At 43.3% G+C, this 12,311-nt stretch overlaps 2 protein-coding genes across 3 annotated transcripts; one reads left to right on the forward strand and one right to left on the reverse strand.

Annotated features, from left to right (window-relative positions):
* The first annotated feature begins 1,738 nt into the window (after window positions 1-1,738).
* Window positions 1,739-6,253, forward strand: LOC147971609 (Major facilitator superfamily protein). The gene is made up of 12 exons (XM_087526190.1): window positions 1,739-2,105; window positions 2,189-2,327; window positions 2,865-3,065; window positions 3,219-3,318; window positions 3,462-3,574; window positions 4,000-4,093; window positions 4,167-4,317; window positions 4,646-4,792; window positions 4,873-4,946; window positions 5,171-5,259; window positions 5,494-5,608; window positions 5,708-6,253. The coding sequence occupies exons 1-12, from the start codon at window positions 1,868-1,870 to the stop codon at window positions 5,903-5,905; spliced, it is 1,659 nt and encodes a 552-aa protein (XP_087382316.1). The 5' UTR covers window positions 1,739-1,867; the 3' UTR covers window positions 5,906-6,253.
* A 1,685-nt stretch (window positions 6,254-7,938) lies between these two features.
* Window positions 7,939-10,688, reverse strand: LOC147971610 (type IV inositol polyphosphate 5-phosphatase 9-like). Of its 2 annotated transcripts, none has more exons than XM_087526192.1 (8): window positions 10,410-10,688; window positions 10,183-10,325; window positions 9,996-10,103; window positions 9,574-9,892; window positions 9,289-9,473; window positions 8,820-8,928; window positions 8,564-8,670; window positions 7,939-8,467 (listed from the first exon to the last, which is right to left on the reverse strand). In XM_087526192.1, exons 1-8 carry the CDS (start codon window positions 10,686-10,688, stop codon window positions 8,308-8,310), a joined length of 1,410 nt encoding a protein of 469 aa, XP_087382318.1. In that variant the 3' UTR covers window positions 7,939-8,307. The 2 variants fall into 2 exon arrangements, with proteins under 2 accessions (XP_087382318.1, XP_087382317.1); XM_087526191.1 differs by having other exon boundaries at window positions 8,564-8,715.
* Window positions 10,689-12,311: the final 1,623 nt, after the last annotated feature.

Below are 12,311 nucleotides of genomic sequence, written 5' to 3' on the forward strand. Positions count from 1 at the left end.
ACATACTGACGGACAAAGGGAATTACGTATGCTGTCATAATGTTCGACCGATAAATATCTTCGTAGAATATGTAGGAGCCAATATGGGCATCCAGGTTCCGCTATTGGTTATTGACCGGAGAAGTGTCTCGGCCATGTCTACATAGTTCTCGAACCCGTAGGGTCCGCATGCTTAAACGTTCGTTGACGATATAATACTATATGAGTTATGTATGTTGGTAACCGAATGTTGTTCGGAATCCCGGATGCGATCATGGATATGACGAGCAGCTCCAGAATGGTCCGGAGGTACAGATTGATATATGGGATAATAGTGTTTGGTCTCCGGAAGGGGCTCCAGATGTTTCCCGAAATGTTTGGGTACGAGAACACTTTATTTGGGCCAAAGGGAAAAGCCCACAAGATTTTTGGAAAAACGCAAAAGGAAGTTTTGCGGAGTCCAGGGGCCAGACGCCAAGGTCCCTGGCGTCTGGCCCTGGAGTCCGAGAAGGACTCTTGCCTTTCGGGTGAAACTGACTTTGTGGAGGCTTTTACTCCAAGTTTCAACCCCAAGGCTCAACATATAAATAGAGGGGTAGGGCTAGCACCAAAGACACATCAAGAATCACCAAGCTGTGTGCCAGCAACTCTGTCCAGTTTATCCTCCGTCATAGTTTACGTTGTGCTTGGCGAAGCCCAACGGAGATTGTTCTTCACCAACACCGTCACCACGCCATCGTGCTGCCGGAACTCATCTACTACTTCGTCCGTCTTGCTGGATCAAGAAGGCGATGACGTCATCGAGCTGAACGTGTGCTGAACGCGGAGGTGGCGTACGTTCGGTACTTGATCGGGACGGATCGTGAAGGTGTACGACTACATCAACCACGTTGATAAACGCTTCCGCTTTGCGATCTTCAAGGGTATGAAGATGCTCTCCCCTGTCGTTGCTACGCATCTCCTAGATAGATCTTACGTGATCGTAGGTAAAAAATTTAAAATACTGCGTTCCCCAACAAGAACTTGACACGCAATGGTGCCCATGGCTTCCATGTGAGCTTCCAGTGGGGATCTTCGCAGGACCCAATGAGTAGGGCCCGGTAGCATGAGCTGGCAGAGTATTGTCCGGAGGTCGTCCATCTCCAACTGAGGGTGTCGTGGGTGGGCGAAAGCACAATGTGTCGTACACGCCTCCATAGCTCGACGTACTGGATCAAGGCAGTGGGTCCCAGCGCACCCATGATGTCTTGCACCCAAGATCTGAGGTGGAGAACATCCCTCAGAGTGCATGATTTTCGTCGGCGGCGAGGAACGAGCGAGTGCACGAGGGGGGCGATCTCTACCACTGATCTACCGTCGATCTAGTGGTCGCTCCAGAATTTGCAGGTGGTCCCATTGCCAACCTGCCATGTAGTAGACGCCCTGAAGATGGCGGCGAGGAACGAGCGAGATCACATTGCTACTATGCCCCCTAATTAACTGTTGTTTCCACTCAACAAATTGCTTTTATTGGCATAAGACACTTCACACTTATGTACAAGAAACTAGTGTGTTTTATAAGAAAAAGGAACATGAGCCCAGTTGAGTTCCACATTAGGGAAACAAAAACTTGCACTTTTTGCCAAAAAAGATTTTAAAAAATCTTGTGCTCACTTTCAGTCAAGCAGGTGACACTGTGACACGTGGCCACTGCTTCTTCACGAGCCATGGTACAAACTGGGCCCACATAAAATCAGCTGTTCCGCGTCGCGGCTTCCCCTTCACCCGTTTCCTCTGCGCGCGCTCGCCTACCTCCCCCCCTCCCAAATTCGTTCGTTACTTCCCCACTCCGCCCGCCGCCCGCCGCCCGCCGGCTGCTCGACGAATTGCCCGTCCCGTCGCCGGAGCGATGATGCCGCCGGCGCCACTTGCCGCGATGCTTATCCTTCCCTCGGCGCCCTCGCTGCGACCGCGGCTCGGCCTCGGGCCGTCCTCTAGCCGCGCGCGCGGAGCCGCCCTCCATGCCCTGCCGCGCCGCCTCGAGCTCTGGCACCCACGCCTCGCCGCCGTAGAGAGCGGGCCTCCTTCCAGCCAATCTTCTGCCCCGCCGCCTCAGCCTAGCTCGGAATTGCTGGGCGGCATCCCAGGTTCGGCATCCGTTGCTTCTTTGTTGCTCGTGCACGTGTTGTTGCGTTGATGTAATGATGCGAGCTTTCGCTGTTCTTGACAGGATTGGATGCGGGGTTCGGAGGCGGTGGTGGTGGTGGTGGTGGAGATAGAGGTGGTGACGCTGATCTCGGGTGGGTGCGGGCGTTCCCGCACGTGCTCACGGCGTCCATGGCCAATTTCCTCTTTGGCTACCACATTGGGTGCGTAAGAGAATACTCCCTCCGTCCCAAAATAACTGTCTTTGGTTTAGTACAACTTTGTACTAAAAAAGTTGTACTAAATCAAAGACACGGAGGGAGTAGTTAGCAACCTCAGGATTTACGATTACATATCCTTTCTACGAGTGTTGAACTGGACGTGCCATTTATGTGTTCTTTCTGAATTAGATTTAAAGTTTAAAGTTTAGAAAACATGCATAGACCTGAACTTGTTTTTGAATATCTTTGATTAGTAATCTCAATCAGTTGTTATGCAGTAGCTGGTAGTCACATCATTGCTACATAAATTTTGTATAGGAAATGGTGCAGCTGTCATCAAAATTCGTGTGGCTTCAAGGAAATTTAAATGATCAATGTCAGTTGAAATGTGAACACTGAATTTGGAATGTATGTTGAAGTATGTGTATTTGACTGTTTAATGGGCTATACATTGCAATGTTATTTTCAGTTTACTGGTGCTGATATCTATGTTATGTTAAAACATTCTAGTAAAGTCTCGGTGCATGATGTAATTTGCAGGGTCATGAATGGTCCGATAGAGGATATTGCACAAGAGCTTGGTTTTCAAGGAAATCCGTTTCTCCAAGGTCTTGTGGTCAGCATATTCATTGTCGGTGCATTCTTTGGGAGCTTAGGCTCGTCTGCGCTAGTTGATTATTTAGGTTGTAGAAGGACTCTTCAGATTGATAGTATTCCATTAATTCTTGGGGCTTTCATCAGGTACTTTTTCTACATTCGTAGGTTTATGGAGTTTCTTCTTCTAACTGCTGTCGTAACATAGTTGTACAGAAGTTAACATCAAATTCAGTCTTTCCTCTTAACAGCATGTCCATTTCATAAACATCATTTGTTACGTCTAAAACAATAATACAGCGCACAGGCACATTCGTTGGATGAGATGCTCCTGGGAAGGTTCCTTGTTGGCATTGGAATTGGCGTGAATACCGTGCTTGTTCCAATATACATCTCTGAGGTACACTTCAGAAATGTGATGCTTCAGAATTGAACGGCAGTGCTATAGCACTATGCTTAGTCTTATACCCAGTTCTCATGTCTTGATTGTTTCCAATATCTCTGTATCAGTTTTCGCTCTTTTTACATGCTACTACATACTAGGTTGCTCCAACAAAATACAGAGGCACTTTGGGTACTCTATGCCAGATTGGAACATGTTTAGGAATAATTGCTGCACTTTCCTTGGGGATACCTTCTGAAAGTGATCCACATTGGTGAGGCACCTTTCGTTGGCTTTTCTGCTATGTTAATGATGTAAGTTATCATTGGTTTAATTTTTTTACAGTGCCCGTGATCATGGAACAGATTCATAACACGTACTTATTAATCAAGCAGATTCATAACCTTTTTTCTCACATATCTCAGTAGTATAGAAGAATAGAACCAATGCAAAAGTTATCAATTGTTGAAATAAATCATAGTCATATGAAGAATATTGCACTGTTACAGCTTTACAGGAGCCCAAATTTCTAGCTTTAACTACTAAGTCTCGAGACTTTACATATTAAAATAAACACTTTGATTTTGAACACTTAACATTTTTGTTAAGCTTTGTGAACAAATTTCTAACCACATGCATTTTATTTTTAGTAGATTCTTAACATGTTGCCTAATTAATATTTTGGGTTCCTTTCCATAGGTGGCGAACAATGCTTTATGCAGCATGTGTGCCTGGTTTTTTCATTGTTGTTGGAATGCAATTCGCCGTTGAGAGTCCACGCTGGCTTGCCAAGGTGTGCCTTTGCTTAATTGTGAGTTTCATTTAGTTGATCAAGACCATTCGCATGAGTACATTCCATCATGTAGGTTGGGAGATTAGATGATGCCAGAAAAGTGGTAGATAATATTTGGGGAGTTTCTGAAGCGGAGAAGGCCATGGAAGAAATGAAATCTGTTGTTGCAAACGACGATTCACAGGCTAGCTGGTCAGAACTTCTGGCGGAACCCCACAATAGAGGTTGTTTCCATTACCTATATATTTCCTTTTGCTGTTCCTTCTTTTGGTCTCTCTTCCTGCTATGAATAACCATAATATGCTTGTGAACTGTATATGTTCGGATTTGTGCATGCCCGCTTATGTATCTAGGTATGGATGTGCACGTTCCTGCACTTGCATGCCTGCTTGAGGTTTTGCATCTCATTTTTGCATAACTTTGAACACAAATATCATTCTTTCTCCACACATCTTTTGTAAAGGAGAGGCCATGACCTTACCTGGAAGCATTTTTCTTTGGTATATTATGATTTTTTTCATTAGCAATAAATATTCTCTAATGTATATGCAGTTGCATTGATTGGAGGGTCGCTTTTCTTTCTGCAACAGTTCGCTGGAATAAATGGTGTTCTCTATTTTTCATCATTAACATTCCGTGATGTTGGTATTACCAGTGGTATTTTGGCAAGCTTATATGTTGGAATAACCAACTTTGGAGGTTAGTTAAACTCCGTTATTCATGTTCTTTATGTTGTATTTTATTCATAAACTCATGTACCATGTTTTGGGTGGTTTTAGGGGCACTTGTTGCTTCAAATTTGATGGACAAGCAAGGACGGAAGAATCTTTTGATAGGGAGCTATCTTGGAATGGTATGCAGCATTTTTCAGGCAGTCCGACATAATCTTAAATTTTTTGTAAAAAAATATCTGCATTTTCCTTTTATTGGAGAGTTGATGGCGAGTATATTGTTCCTTTGGTGCGCCGATATGGTTTTCCTGATATTCAGGCAATCTTGCTATGTTGGTATGGTCCTTGTGCAAATACTGCTCTTGTTAAAAATAATAATCTAATGCCACTTTCTTCCCATTTTCAGGCATTTGCTATGTTCCTCATAGTGTTTTCCATCAGCTTTCCCCTTGATGAAGGCGTTGGACATACCCTCTCAGTTACCGGAACTCTTTTGTATGCACTTTTACCTTCTTTCTCTCTAGCATATTCCTCATTCCATGGTCCACAGCAATTTAAAATGTGAGGACTAAACCTCGTTGCATTGCAATCACTTGACAGTTGTGACAAATAACCAGAATCTTGGTTAGAGACCTCACTCATGCTATTTGTGTTTCACTAGTATTGAAATTGGCTAGGTATGTCGCTCTTTTGTCCATGTGTACAGAAAACTTATGATTGCATTTTCAGGTACATTTTTTCTTTTGCTCTTGGTGCTGGGCCAGTCACTGGAATTATCATACCTGAGCTGAGCAGTGCCCGGACACGCTCAAAAGTTATGGGGTTCAGCTTCACTGTACATTGGGTATGCACTCTACTCACTCTGTATCAAGAGTATTGTCCAGTCTCAAAAAAAAACTGTCCTGTCTACCCCTATATGCTTATGGAATTGATTGTTTGTCAGATATGTAATTTTGTGGTGGGACTATATTTCCTGGAGCTCGTAAAGTTGTTTGGCGTCGGAGCGGTGTATGCAGGTTTCGGCGGAGTCTCCTTGCTGTCCGCACTTTTCGCTTATAATTTCATAGTTGAGACAAAAGGACGTTCTCTTGAGGAAATTGAGTTGTCTCTGAGCCCTGCTGCCCCTGGAGAACAAAAGTAGAACAGGTTGTTGTATTAAGTTATGCCAATGGGCCAAAAAACAGCATTCAACTGCCTCGATGAGTTTTTGAGCCGAGAAGTACATGCACACCAATGCCTGTGGGTATATCTGGAGGTCATGTAGAAGCAGTAGCTCTTTAGCAGCAACAATTTATCGCACAGAGACACGGTTTTGCCTAACTTCGATCATTACGCCCATGTATATAATACATCATATTGTAATTGAAAATACACCCCAGTTGATAATAGCGCTAGCCATTGGTGTGCTGTCTAAATACTGGGTAGAGCAAATACCATTCTTGTATATGTAGTTTGCAGTTCTTTATACATGAATTTTTTTTTGCGGGTCTTTATGCATGAACATTGTGTATTCTTCCAAAGATGTGTAGTCATAGCATCGATATGGCTTGAGGGCAACGTATCCTATACAAATTGATAGTTTCAACTTGGCATTCAAAGTACTCCCTCCGTCCCGAATTACTGGTCACAGAAATCGATGTATCTAGATGTATTTTTAGTTCTAGATATATCTATTTTTGCGACAAGTAATTTGGGATAGATGGAGTATTTCTCGGGTGCAAGGAAAACAAATCTGCTGTGAGTAGCGACTGTTTCACATCCATTTGTCTTCTTTATTTTTTTTTGCGAAGTGCACGAATTCGAAGTTGGAACTTTTTCAAGAGCACATAACAGACTATATCGTAGATTACGCCTTCTTTCTTTCTTTCTCGCAGAGCACTTCTCGTAAGCCCCACATCTGGACAGACTCGCGCAGGAAACAATTTATACACGCTGGTCATTCGCCGCTGAGGCACCCGCGCTGGAGATATTATCGCCGGTGTTTAGCAGCCAAAACTCCCAGGGCAAATCATTTATAGTTCTAAATCAAGGCCATGCATGGATTTCCGTTCTTCTACTTTGAAACAAGGTTGCTTGACCTGCCTAGGCGACGAGTATTTTTAAGAGCTAATCGCAACAAAAAAAAAGTATTTTTAAGAGCTGTGCAGTGTGCACACACACGCTTCTACCCACTGCACGACCGGATTCCTACTCACTACGACTATACCACACCTTAGTTAACTCGAAAGGAAAGCGAGCGGAGCTGATATTATCTCGACTGCTCGCTTGGCTGCGGTACTCACGTATCCTGTACGGGTAATAACATAAACCCGCCTTCATCCGCTCCGCTCCGCCCACCCCACCCCCCAATCTCAAGATAACATTCTCGGGATTATTTAATTTGCTCGACGTAACCAGCCCCAACTCTCTGATAGGATGCTCGTGGTAAACCGTGAGCAATGACCGACCGGCCTTTCTTTGATCGTCGTTGTTTATTGGGGCAGAGGCCTGGAGATCTTTTGGTGAGGTATTGCGAGTGTTGAATGTTCAAAAGGAGTGGAGATATTTCGATGCACGTCTCGAAGATATCTGGTAGTCGGCAACTACCTGCCTAAGCATGGGTGACGGTTTAACAGCAGGCCGTGCAATTTTCTTATAGTTTGCTCATCATGGTTATGTAGCTTATCGCTTCCTGTGCCCATCATATGACAACCCGAGTATTCTGTAATAGTAGTAAATGTGAAACTGAATCTCAATCGCAGGGACTGGCTGAGTTTTCTCTTCCGTTGTCGCAAGGAAAATTAAGGAAGCATTTGTAGTTCATGAAATAGTTTGTGCAGCACATTTGATGCTTAAAAAAGCCAGCGTGGTAGGACGACATGTATATTCCCGGAGCCCAGGGAGTATCATGTAAAAGAATTTAGTCTAGCCGTCCATTGGTCTAAATTTAAAGCTCATGCAATGGCACCTTGCTTTTGAATGTTCTCCCCCATCCATGACGAGTTGACGACAACGTTGGGTCCATTGTTGCAAGCCACGGGATCTACCTTTTGCAACGGTCACACATTTACGATAATGCGACACGGGAAGTGTGTCCAAACAGGTGCCGCACCTCGTGTTTGAGATCAGCATCGTCTCTAAACATCATAGTGAGGATTGACAGGAAAGGCACCATTACGTGCCTAGTTGTTCAAGTGGATCTTGTAACACTAATTTAGAAATTAAGAGCTGAAACATCAGACCGCTATGTTCAACTGGAAAACTCCTAATTTCTTTTAGCCATAGTGTGTACAAAATACTTGCTAGGTAAAATACTCCCTCTATAAACAAAATATAAGACGTTTTAGAGATGAGGATGAGAACAAAAAATTTATACAGAGTCACTGATAAGAACATCAGACTAGTCTACTTCCCAATTGCGCACTGGTCGTCAACGAACACAGAGATCTCGTCAAAATTCATCATGGTTTCGCTATGTCCGTGATTGTTCCATATTTTAGATCGGACGGCAGAGCCTCTGGTTGGATGGTGCATAACTTCCATCTCGACCATCGGCTGCAGAGTTCAGCGCATGAAGCCACCAATAGAGTCCTCCGCATCTCCCCTGATCCTGCACTCGGCAATGAAACCCGCTCTCACCGGCCGGTGGTCTGACAACTTGTAGTCGCAGGTCCCATATTGGATTTGTTTCAGGCCCTTGCCGCGCCAAAGAATGCGATCACACCTGCACACAAAAATTTACACAACCAAGGTCACATTAATTTGTCCCTGAGATAATCCCATCTCATCTATGGCGTTCTGAGGCATCAAGCTAGCTAACCATGCGGGAGCACGCTTCTTCTCCCCTCGCGCTGCTTCAAAGCACCAGTAGTACTGATCAGAGTTTGGCTGGTACTTGTAGGTGGGAGAGAAGGTGACCGGCCCTTCCTGAAAGCCCTCAAAAAGCCGACCCGTTGAGAATTCAGACACTAGCTGCGATAGAAACATGAGGAAAGGAAAAGCATAGTGGTATTCAGTAAAAAAATTCTGGTGGTTTCGTTAAGGATGGCAGATCAGGTTAGCTCGGCAAACAATACCTGATCGTTCTCTAACAAGGTGGACCAGTTCTTAGCTTTCACCAGCAACCTTGTCTCAGGCTCTTCCAGTGATATCCTATAATTCAAGTCACCGAGCAAAACTACTTGGCTGCACAGATGATAAAAGGAAACACAAAATAAATGTCATGACCAAATCGGTGCTGCAAATCAAGACAAAATAAGCAACGCAGATAGTAACGTATGTATAATACTGTATCATCTAGCATCTTGCTGGATTCGTAGTTCTCAGTTGGGATGCCCTTATGTCACATCAAAGTAAGGACTAAAGAATGCAATCATTGGAATAATGTCAAAGCTAATCCATAGGGGTTAATATCCGTGGTTGTTTGATACTACAGCACAAATTTAAAGATGCTTTGGGATTGCCTGTTGAAGAAATCTAAGAGGAACACCAAATGCAAAGGACATACGAACACATGAGGTCAGTGAGCGGATGCTGTAAACTTACTCGTGATCGAGGATTTTCTTTGGCAGTTTTTTATGTCCACCACCATGGAATCTCGTCCTTGCAAGTATATCCGCTGCATCAAAGTTCCTTAGCAGCACATCCCCTTGTTTGCCACCTGAAGCCAGGTGACAACAAACAACACAAAAGCTCGTCTCATGCAGCAGAAATCGAACTGATACTGAACCCTGCAATCCACATATCAACATATGCATGGCCAACAGTCATGAGATTGTGCAGACGGATGATACACACTTATTAATACTCATGAGTGCAAGCAATGTGTACCTTGTTCCCTAGATAGCCCATGATACCTGAACCAACACATGACACATCCAGATGGTGAATGTATGACCTAAGATTGCTTCTCACCCAGACTGAGGTAAAGATGCCCACCATCTGCTTGCTCCTGATGCATATAAAGCACCCCTCTTGTGCAAAGCTTTCCATTGCACTACTATTTGTAGTTGTATGCTGCAACTGTGCTCCATCCCGTGTCTTCTTTTTGTTTAGTGCCTTCCCAATTAGTGAGTTCCACTTTGTAGAGATACACCTCTTGCTAGGACCAAGCACATTTACTGCATTCAGTGGCACTATTTCTTGGAACCTAAAACACCATCAGCACACAATATTATTCAGCTAGAACTAAACATCACTAATAACATTAGATGGGTTGGCACTTAGCACGTTGAACTGAACTAGATACTCACCCTAGAACATAGATGTCGTAGGAGTTAGCTCTTGTATCCAACCAATCCTCCAAGTCCAGATCATCTGTTGGTGCTACACCACCGATATTCCAAGTACTAGCAAACACCCTTCATGTCCACAAGACATTGTCAGGAACGAAATGCAATGAACGAACTCGGGTGCTACGAGGTATACCACAAAAATCACCTGTATTTCAGTGTACCCTGCCTATCCAAGGGACTCTTTCCCAAGGTCTCATCCACTATGCCTGAAACATCAGAGATGGATTGATCGCCATGTAGCTCCTGGTGGTGCAGTATCTTATTTGTCGTCATCCTTGGCAGGATGATCTAGAAGAAGAACATCATATGTTATATGCTTCAACTCTGCAACAGAAAGAAGGAAGGCGTAGTTACAAATGCATGTTGGCTCACTTGTCCAAACTTCCTGTTCTCTCCCATGTTGTGGTAGCCTACTATGGACAAGGAAGAGATTGACTTGCTGTCTAATAGTGGCATGCAGCAAGTAATCATAAACACAGCGAATGCTGCAAATATATAGCTGAGCAAATGGGCAGGAAAGAAAAGGGAGAAAGCAGTAGCTAAGATGTTGACAGAGTTGCAAGTCAAGAGGCTTCTCATCGTTTCCACCAACTCCAAAAATGATTTTTTTTTTCTCTTTTGTGCAAAACTTAAAATGTTCACATGATACATAATTGGTCCAAGACGTGTTAAGCTTTCTGTAGACCAATTAGTTACTGCTGGTTCTGATCTTAACAGAAGATAACAGCTAGTTTACAATTTTGGCGTCACTTGTGTCAATGGCTCTATGCTAAAATAATATAAAATAGTACAGAGATATTACAGGTAACATCAGAAGAAAAAAAATGATCAAGTGGTATAAGAAATAATGTAAATATGCAATCCAAAGTGTTCTGATAGGCGAGCTACACTGTCATGCTTGATTGGCTGGGGAAGAAACCATTCTCTGTTGAATAATGGCTGGGTGGGAATATAAAAAGGCCCACTTGTGCAACTTGCTTACCTAATATATATTGTTATTATTATCTGTTTGTGATGACACCTTTGGTTTTGGCACGAAAACCACAAACTGGTGTTTCAACTTTGCTAGAACTTGGACTTATGTATGTAGCTATTTGCATGTCCACTATCTGAAAAGATCTCAAGACTACGTTTCTCGGAAGGAGAAAAGGAAAGATAGAGAAAAGATCTCAAGGTTGTACCAGCTTTGTGCCATGGTGTGGATAGATCCTGCAGGTGGCATATGGCACATAGACCCAAAAAAATCATATTAGAGTTAAAGCGCTCAATTATGTGTTTTTAGTAACATAAATGTCATAGTAGGCTTACCTCTGCCTGAATTCCAAGTGGAAGATATTATTACATTTGATACTTATCAGGTTGGGCTCCTCTTCACAGAGGAGAAAAACAATTACTCCCTCCATTCCTTATTAGTTGTTGCTCAAACGGATGTATCTAGCACTGAAATACGTCTAGATACATCCGTTTCAGCGACAACTAATATGGAACGGAGGGAGTACTAATAGTGAATTCACAGGATCTTCTTCCCAGAGGAGAAAAACAATTACCAATAGTGAATTCATGGGCTCCTCTTCACAGAGAAAAACAATTACTAATGGTGAATTCATGGGCCAGGTACTAGAGATAAAATGAACAGAAGAACTCATGTTGTACTCCCTCCGTCCCAAAATTCTTGTCTTAGATTTGTCTACATACGGATGTATCTATTCACATTTTAGTATTAGATACATCCGTATCTGTTAGAACTAATCTTGTTATTAGTGCGTACGATTAGATATGTTGATAAATTGAAGACAGGAATTTTGGGACGGAGGGAGTATATTTTAGTTCTAGTGGTCATGGAGACGCTACAAGTTGGTGATTTGACAAAAGAATCACAAAAGAGCAATAAAAGAATATAAAAAAAGGGACATCAAAAGAGACAAGCAAGCACCTCTAGGCAAGACTACTGCCCACCGTCCATTTTCCCGAACAACTAAATTGGAGGCTACTAGCTTGTCCCATGTTTCTTCATTGGACAAGGCACCATTCTCATGAAACCATCATCGTTCTTTTTGCACCGAGGAAACCAAGGCAGGAGTAGGATGGTCCTGAACCAGAAGAGGAAAAATTGTGTTCGTGCATTTCTATGAGAGACCTAAGTACCTAACTACACATTGGAATGTAGTCACACACAGCTGTGGGAATCTAAAAGCAGGTTTGTAACCACATGCCCACATGTATCATCATCCTGATCCTAGTAAATGGACGGTGGTGGTTCCCAGCGAGTCTCCA

The sequence above is a fragment of the Triticum urartu genome, chromosome 5A, assembly GCF_056163025.1.
Source record: "Triticum urartu cultivar PI428250 chromosome 5A, HENAU_Tu73, whole genome shotgun sequence".
NCBI lineage: Eukaryota > Viridiplantae > Streptophyta > Magnoliopsida > Poales > Poaceae > Triticum > Triticum urartu.